The following is a 9,553-nucleotide window of genomic DNA, read 5'->3' as shown; positions in this document are numbered from 1 at the left end:
CATGGTGCTACTAGTAGCTCGCGAGCGACGTGTTGGAGACCCCTGCTCTAGACAGTTAACTATGACTATTATTTTATTAATACAGTTGTCTGATTGATTTTATGGTCTCAAGCATTCAGAAATCACGCAAAAGAAAATTAAGCAGTTGTACTACGAAAAAAACATGGTTAATTTTTGTAAGGGTTGTGATGTCCACATGTTTTTTGTTGAAGAAATTATAGAGGCTGTGTCATCTATAGCAAAAAGGTGGCCAAAAATTAAAGATTAAGTGGATATTTGAATTAAATGTCTATTAAACAAGGATATGATCGTCCTGTAAGTGTAACAGCAGCAATTACCAGGCCTTTGGCTCCCTTTGCAGGCATTTGTAATAACATGTAATGTTGAGAGAAAAAAAAAACAATAGACACCATCACAAAATTTGTAATGGTTTTACTGGTTATAATGGGACTTGTATTGGTTTTAATGGAAACTGTAATGGACCCTGTTGGTCTCTACTTGGTCACCTTCTATTGGTGGCTTGTTAAAACCACTAAATCCTAATGGACATTGTCCCAAAACACACTACAGAAAACAATTTTTTTATGGTTTTAATGGTTAAAAGTTGATGCTTTTTAATGTTTCCATGACTGGTTCCATGAAACAAAGACATTCATATACGCTTGGAACAACATGAGGTTGAGTAAACGATATTGGAATTTCACTTTTGGTGCACTGGCCCTTTAAATAAAGCCCTTTCTTAGCTGACCTACTCTCTTTAAAATGCATAATCATAATTATTATTGTCTCTTTAACAAGCGTGCTCATTTCTACATAAAAATACTTGTCTTGTTGCTGTTATCTCCTCTCACTGTCTCAAAATATCTTTCTCACAATCATGCAAAACAGGGACCGATACGCAAACCATGGGCACACACAAACCCTCTCTAGATGTAGCTTCCTCATTCAGCAGACACTGTGCTAGCGCTATTCAGTGCTGGGAAATGCAAACTGATTTATTGAATACAAGCGTGCTTACCTTCACCCCACAGAACCTGTCATGAATGAGGCTTGCTTTGTGTTTGATGGCTGACTCACTCTCAATAGACCTAGTGTTAGAAAATATGAAGGGAAATTGAATGAGCCAGAGACAGACTAGACTATGGCATGTTCTAAAGAAAATGTAAGAGATATATGCCAGGGTTGCTAGGCTGTTTTAAGTGGTTTTAAGCATGTTTTTAGGGTATTCTGGTTGAATGCTACTGCATTGCTAAAATGTGAGTGGTATTCAGCATGTTGGTATTTGTTGAAGCCCCTATGAGAAATACAGTTAAAATAGTATAAGCTTACAAAATATTATTCAATTTATCTCTCGAGTCACTCCTCCAATATTACAGCTGTCATCGGTAATATTGTTGTGTGAAATCAAGCCAAGACTTTTAAAAAAGTAGTACAATGTATGTCTAGTAACACTTTAGTATAGGGACCAACTCTCACTATTAACTAGTTGCTTATTAGCATGCCTATTATTAAAGGGGTCATATGATGCGATTTCAAGTTTTCCTTTCTCTTACAAGTTACAAGCTTTCAAGTTCGTGAATAGATAAGATCCCTAAAGTTGCAAAGACTAAAGTTTAACCTTAAACCACATAAACACATTGCATTACACCAAATACACCAAATAATGTTATTTTTAGCAACATCATATGACCCCTTTAACATATCTGCTGTTTATTAGTACTTCTAAAGCACAAATTCTGCATGACCATATTCTACATCCCTAATCCGACCCAATACCTAAACTTAACAACTACCTTACTATTACTAAGCAGCAAATTAGGAGTTTGTTGAGTTAAAAGTCATAGTTAATGGTTTGTTAATAGCGAGAATTGGACCTTAAAATAAAGTGTGACTGTATGTCTTTATAAATGTACTTCACCAACCATATCGTGAAATACATTTATAGGCAACTTTGAGGCTCTGTAAAATAAAGATAATTATTATACCCCTCTTTAAGTATGTTGTAAATGACTTGTTTGGTCTGGGTATCCTCTCCATTTCCATTCTCTGCACTTGTGGTCTGGCTCTTTATAAGGTCAGGGGTCACCTGGAAAAAAGACAAATCAAATGCGCGTTATTTTTGAAATACCATACATAAAACTGCCCCTGAAATAGGTGCTCAGAGAGCCAATCAAAACACTTTTCTAACCAAAAGTGTATGTTTAGTGCCGGACTACATCTTCTCCAAAATAAAGCCTTCCAAAAGCATGCTTGGCATCTTATTGCCAGCAATCCCGTATGTACAAAATGATTAACAAGCAGAAAGCATTTTTAATTGGCTGGAAAAAAAGCATGAATATGATTTGTAAGAAGATTTTGTAAGCATGCTTTTCCAAAAAACACCTTTAAAGTTACAATGAAAACAATGTGGTGACAGATCTTTTCTTCCATATTGTGAAGAAAATCTGAACGAAATGGACTACTTTTAAAAGAAAAATGTAGTGTGGGGACTTGGTTGTATTGAAAGGTTCCTGATTGGATTTTTAAGGTGTGCCAACTTTATGCAAGAAGAAGAACAATATCTTGAGGACTCACTGGTTTCTTTGGTAGAGCAGGTGGTGCTTCTTTGGGCACAAACAGCTTTGGAGATTGGCTGAAGGTGAGGGGTTTGGATTTGGGGATAGCCACAGAGGTGGAGTCTTGTCCTAGACTGCCGGTTAATGGTTTCGGTGAGCTGAGTTTGGGCACTGTAGCTGGAGTAATGGAAGCATAGGGGTTTATCGTTGGTGATGTTGGTGGGGGCTCATCTGTAGGTTTATTGAGGGCATCCACGCTGTGAGACCGAACTCGGTTATCAAGACGAATTTGAGTTCGGGGTTCTGAGTTTGAAATATCACCAAAACTACCACCACCAAACCGGTTAATAAGTTTATTAATGGGAGCCAGTGACTTGGTGTCTATAGCTGGGGCTTTGTCGTCATCCAATGAGGCTCCATTTAGCCCCGTCCCATTCAGACTACTCCCAATACCATTCTGCTTGACCTTCCTAAGCCCTGCTTCGTTAAAACAATTGCCGTCTTTTTTATCCAACTTGGGAGCCAGAGCAGAAGGGGTGAGATGTTCTGTAGTCCTGGGCTCAGCTTCTCCTTGAGTCCCTGCCTGTCCATCACCAGGTGGCCTTCTTAAGGGGCTCCCAAAGTCCTCATCTGGAGAGCTAGGTTGGTCAGCGGGGATATAGGAACCCTGGGGAGTCCGAGCTCCTTCCCTTTGTCCCAGAATCAGGGTGTTGTATGGGGAGGTTTGAGAAACAATTGGAGCTGAGCTCTGGATTTGTGGTTGAGTCTTCAGTTGTACCCCGTAAGAGTCCCCCTTTTCTCCGTCCTTGAGCACCACGTATGGTTGTCCCGAAATGCCTTGCACCCGCACAGCTACTCCATACTTAGACGGCGAAGGAGTCCCGTTACTGACGCCACCAACTCCACCAGCCAGTCGACTTCTGTCTGGGAACCCTCCGCCGGCGTCGTCCAAATCTTTGATGAAGCGAATCTGGACACCATAGTCCAGAGGGGGCTTCCTGTCTGCTGAGAGGGAGCTCATTGTGACCTGCTGTGGTGCCAAGACAAAGAATTTAATAAATCAGTGCACTAGCCCATTTAGAGACTAAACTAAAAGGCTAGACTGTTTGGTGGACTATTTGAGGAGCCCAAAGAGGGCACAGATACACAAAGAAGCCACAACATGAATTACAAAGCAATAAACCAAAACAGGGTAAACTCCATATTTTAATTTTCAAATGAAAACAAGGCTGTGTGGGATAGATTTACAGTCTGATCAAAAGATTGTAGAATTTTTAGGTTGAACAGGAAGTGACACTTCATTTTCACAACCTACATTCTCTGGAGTTTTTTGTCTACTGGAAATTCTTTGCAAAGACATTTTTTCAATGCTAAGTCAGCCGAACAATTTGCCATTGGTTATAAAGTTGTCCAACCCATTGAACATGCTTGTGATTCATGTAAATCACAGCCCTAACCCTAACCCGTGGCATAGAGTTTAGGGCCCACAAAACATTCAAGCTAATTTTAAAACACAAAACATCTTCTCAGTGTCGTTATTCTTATGCGCGTTAAATATCGCATGCGATTAATCGTGCAGCCCTAGATTAAAGCCAATTCAGACACCGGTACCCTCAGGGTACTAATACTTTCAAAGAGAGTGGAAACTGTAAATAAAACCCTAACAAATCTGGTTAGGTATTTTTAAAACAAGAGCAATTTTTCTCAACAAGAGTTAAGTCAGTGATCCTTTTTTATTTCCATGTGAAACATGCAGCTGGGATGATTCATGTTATTGTGTTATTATAAACCTATAGGATCGGATGTAATACTCATAATCTGTAACATTGCATGCAGTGTTTGTGTGTACACATTTACGTGAGGGGTTGACATAATGTGCTTTTTATGTGTGAGTCATTCATACAGAAGTGAAAATCTATTTCTAGAAATTTGAGCGTGGTTTGAGTGTAAAGTTTCAAGAAATCAAGGGAAAATGGAAGTAAATCCAAATGAATTGATTTTAATACAGGAAATAAATCGATTTTCTAAATGCATTTTTTATTTTTTGATCATCTGTGACATCTGGATGTAAGTCACAAGAAAAAATCGGTCACTACTTCCATTTCAACGCAATTTTAAATATACAAAATTATGTGTGATACATGATGGGTTGCAAAGGGGTGGAAAATTTACCTGAAATTTTCTGCCACTTTGCAACCCTAGATGTAACTAATTTTTACCAGTAGTGTGGTTGAATTAAAAGAAATGAAAACGCAGCTAAAGCTATTGATTACTATTACAGTAAAACTGAGTATCATCGTTCACTAATTAACATGCTAAATCAAAGGCTTCATTTTCGAAGACTATTGATATGATTTGATATGCCTATTAGATTTTTTTTTTTTTACATTTTGGTAGAATTAATGTTGCATAAAATTGGTCAGAAATGGGGCGGCAGTTTGGTTTATTACATAGAAATCAATCATCACATGCTTTTCTAAGTAGTCAAGAGTATGTGCAGCACAATATTTTGTATTGTTAATTTTACTGCATGAATGGAAGATGGTACAGAGAACTGATGATCTAGTTTAGTAACATTCCTCCAAGAACAAACAGCCATTCTGATGCCAGGTGGGACCCAGTGCCTTGTGGAGGGAGAGAATCACATCCACATAACTATCCAGACCTGTTTTCATAAGTTTGTAGCTTTAATGTTTGGCGTATGTAAACACATGGGTTCTTCTACTGCAATAATTTGAAAAACCTGGAAAACTTGCACCCTTAAACAGTTTTCATTTGGTGAAAGTATATATTTTTGTCTGAGAAATATTTGTCACTCACATGTTGTCTTGACAAGAAACTCAATTCAAAAATATACAGTTAAATATATACAGGTTTCACATAATTAATCTGCTCCTTTAACCAATGAGAAATCACATGGTGGGTTCCATTTTACTGGAATGCCTGGAATCCCGCCTATGTGAGGAAGACAATGGCTGACTTTGAGTAGCTAATCACACCCAATGGCTCAACAGAAGTGCTGGCAGTTATAATGTAACCAAATACCCCTGTTTCAATAAGTTATTCATTGATAGACCAGAGTTTGTGGACTGTTATTTTAGTTCTCAATGTCTTCAGTTTTTGCCCCCCAGCGTTATGCTGGTACATTATAAGTTTGTGTTTAACACAGGATGCAACATACTACTGCATACACAAAGCAATTGTTGACTTATATAGAGATTGCACACACTGATGAGGTGGTAAAACGTGGGCTTTAGATGATGCCCTGCATAGCTCTGGATGTTTTCTGCAGCACTTGCTTCATACAATAGAGCACATATGCGTCTCTTTAAACATCAGTAACTCAGTTAATCAGCAGATTAGACTCAGCATCTTTGAGCCGTCATGCAAACATGCTCTGTGGCGCTTTGATATGATTTGAGAAATGTTCCCGTCAGAGTGATAAGCTGTTTTTGAGCTAATGTTAGCTCTCCTGCGTACTGGAACTGTGTTCTAGGAAAACGGGAAGACAGGAAGCAGAGTGGAATGTGCTAGAACCTGCTCCTACCAGCAGGCACACCTGTTTGTCACACACAAACAATATCTTTCTCTTTTCACATGTGAGAAGACTCTCAATACCTGTGCCGATACCTGATAGCTGTGTCACATACAAAACTGCTTCATATTTCTATTTACCAAAGTGTGACACTATATCAAGGAGTTGAGAGTGGTTTGTTAAATGGTCTCTTGGGAAATATTAATAGTCCAACATATATTTGAAAGGTGAGCCAAGATGGAAGCATCAAAACAGCATCAAGTCTAATAGGACTAAGCATTTTCTGAAAAAGCTTAGATGCTTGAATGAATTGCTTGCCATTCTGGCTGTAAAAAATACTATTAATACAAAAAGGTATTAGTACAGTACTTCAGTATGTACTTTTTTGTGTTCATAGTGTTAATTTTAGTTTTAGTAATTTTGGTACTTCAGCTTATTTTAGTTTAGTTTGGCAAGCTAACATTTCAGCAATTTCAACAAATTTTATTTTATTTTATTTTATGTCAATTAACGGAAACAATTTTAATGGTTTTAGTTTTAATCCATTCGTTGTTTTCTTGGCTGATGCTTCTATGGGGAAAATGCTATTTAGGTCAATTACGTCAACACAGTCTTTAGCTCAAATATGGACATCTTTCACTTTTCATCACTTCCAAAATGTCACACAATGTAGTCTAAATAACTGCTATTTAATTTACATGGTCCCCAAAAAGTAAACTCTTGACCGAGTGGCATTGTACTATATGAAAATGATGCTAGACAATTTCTCTAACAAACGTATAACTTTTTTCCTGAGCCATTGTTTAATCCACTTTTACCCAACTGTCCCATGGTTATTTTAGTTGGATGTATTAAGTCAATTCTCCTCAAGTTCACACAGGTGTCTGAGCAGAATAACCACATGAACATATCCCACAAATATATGACTGCTATTCAAACATATGAATTTGAATAGCAATAAATTGTAATTTAATGTGTTTTTCTCTGTGACTGGAATGAGTTAACCAGAACATGAAAAAGTAATTTTCCTCTTTACTCTGAAGAGTAAATTATATATATATATATATATATAGTTTAATTTTTGTGATTTTTTTTTATTGTAATGTGCTCTCTGTCTTTAATACAATGTTATAATACATAATACATGACATGATAGAATTTGGGTTTGAGGCTAGATTGGAGTTATTGTGTCATTTACAATTAGACACCACTATGTTCTAGTTACACTGTGTTGGAAATAACCAAGAGCTAAATATTAAATTTCACTGAGACAGGCACTTTTTAGAGGAGCTGTTTTTGTCCCTAAGTTTCTCTATTCACAGATATGATTTGAGAGAGATGAGGAAGCACAAGCAAAGGTGCAGAATGAAACGATTTTTTCAGTCGTGTTCAAATTGCGTCACACCCACCCAGCAAGTCAGTCAGTATCGGTGGGATCGAAACCAGCATGTTATTTTAATATACGTGGTTACAGTTACATTAATAATACAAAAAAGAATAGAAAAATCATGGCGACAGTTTTGACTTATTGTTTAGTTGTGTTGTCCTTTGACTTTGTAAAAGGTATAGACACAAAGGTACACACATAGAGGCTATGCGATCAAAACCCCTTTTAAATCATTTGGGATATTTAAAATTCGCAACTTTGTCAATACATAATACACAAAAAAAATTGACACTGATCGGTTCTACTGGGATCAACGCAGGTCAAAGTCATACTGACTTTATTATTTTTATAGATTAGAGACGCCAACCTGGATCAGCGCATCTTCTGTAATCCAGCCTGCAGCTTCAGACACAAAGCAACAGGTGTTTCTTTGTTTCGCTCAGCAGAACTCCAGCGTAACTGTGAAACCATGCGATTATGGATTATAACAACTGAAAGGCTGGACACAAACCCGCAGCCATGAACAGCAACAAACACAAAAAGCCCAATGCAAATATACACCGCTGGGTAAACAAAGACATTCCTTCTGCTTACCTGTTTCCCGAAACCTTCAGCAATGACCTTCACTAGGCACAAAATAAAGAAGCTCTTTTTAGGTTTAGTGTCAATTAAAAACTCCTCGTTGAGACCGAGGATGAACAATCCATGCAAAACTGTCAGTGCGTTTTTTCCGAAACAACCTGTTGCCTTTGCGTCGTTGATCCGCCCCTCCTGAGCGCTCATTGGCTGAAGAGTTGTCCCAAGGCCGGCCGATTGGAACACGTGATTGGCCGAGATTCACTGTCAATCAAATACAAATAATTCAGGGCCCGTCCATTAACCAATTTAAGAAACTTGATGCCACTGTTTATTCCCGTTAAAATTGCATTTTGTTTTAAAACAACAAACTACCAATAATAAAAAAGTTGTGAAAATAAACTAAAAATAGTTAACGTGTATCATGAGGTCATAACAATTGGTTTAAGCCAGATAACATAAGTTTTATTTTTAACGTTCTTTCTTATAAAGTTTTAGTTAGCAGATTTGTCAGTTTATATTTAGAATATAATTCAGTGTCAAAATGGAAATGTTTTTTTTTTTACCTTTAGTAAAAACATAATAGAACTGCAACACTAGAACAATTTTCTGTTTTAATCATTTGCAAAATTATGGATCCATGAATGATTTATACATTTGTTCCGCTCATGTTTCATGAATATGGCCATTCATAGCTTACTTTAGCATTTCTAACTAGTTTAAACACCCAAAATTTGCATTTTCGAAGCACGAGTTTCCTTGGATATTTACAGCAGCTTTTTGAATAGGTTTTATTTTTTTAAGTAAAATAAGGTCTGTGGTTAATATTACTTGAAGGGACTTTTGTGTTTTGTTTTTTTAACAAAATTACAGTTGGCAAAAGCTGCTAAAAAGGGCTAAAACTACCACAAGAATTCAAACTGATGTGCTTTATAAACTGCAGCAGTTCTTGCATAGCAACTTGTAGCAAGCCTTTTAAAAACACAGAAGCTTCAAAATGCAAGACTGAGATAATTTAAGTTGTTGCGACAAAACATGCACCCTCAAAATAATGTTAACCACAGACTTTATTTTACTAAATTCTGAAAACCCATAGGAAATCCCAGGGAAACCATGGTGAATTCGTCTTCTGGGTTGCCCTACAAATTTATGAAACTGCTATAGATATCACAAATATAGTCATGAAATCACAATTGATAAAAGTGTTTTGTTTAAAACATCTTAAAAACAGTTGACTGTCAGCTAACTGACAGGAGCACAAAAATGCTGTTTTTTCTTTTAAATATGTATTTTAAGAAACTTTTTTTAATATTATTTTAAAGACTGCTGAGCTGAAAATAAACATGTTAAAATATCTTTAATTACATGCCTTAGGTTTAGTTTTTTTTTTTACCTATATTTAATACAATAATAAAAGGTCACAAAAAAGACTTGTAAAATAACAATTCAATTTACTTCTGTACTCTGTACTGAAGAGTACCCCCCCCCCCCCCTTTTCAT

At 36.8% G+C, this 9,553-nt stretch overlaps 1 protein-coding gene across 1 annotated transcript in view; it reads right to left on the bottom strand.

Annotated features, from left to right (window-relative positions):
* Positions 1–8,231, bottom strand: part of LOC107693317 (cingulin-like) — a 21,116-nt gene extending 12,885 nt beyond the window's left edge. The window contains exons 1-4 of the mRNA XM_016492651.1: positions 8,072–8,231; positions 2,575–3,585; positions 1,986–2,086; positions 1,019–1,088 (exon numbers count right to left, since the gene is read on the bottom strand). Coding sequence (XP_016348137.1) covers positions 1,019–1,088; positions 1,986–2,086; positions 2,575–3,576 — 1,173 coding nt within the window. The 5' untranslated portion in view covers positions 3,577–3,585; positions 8,072–8,231. The remainder of the gene's footprint in view (positions 1–1,018; positions 1,089–1,985; positions 2,087–2,574; positions 3,586–8,071) is intronic.
* Between the last annotated feature and the right edge of the window lie 1,322 nt (positions 8,232–9,553).

The sequence above is a fragment of the Sinocyclocheilus anshuiensis genome, unplaced genomic scaffold (assembly GCF_001515605.1).
Source record: "Sinocyclocheilus anshuiensis isolate Anshui unplaced genomic scaffold, SAMN03320099.WGS_v1.1 scaffold566, whole genome shotgun sequence".
Lineage (NCBI taxonomy): Eukaryota > Metazoa > Chordata > Actinopteri > Cypriniformes > Cyprinidae > Sinocyclocheilus > Sinocyclocheilus anshuiensis.
Note: the sequence above shows the minus strand (reverse complement) of the source record. Positions and strands in the feature narration are given on the sequence as shown.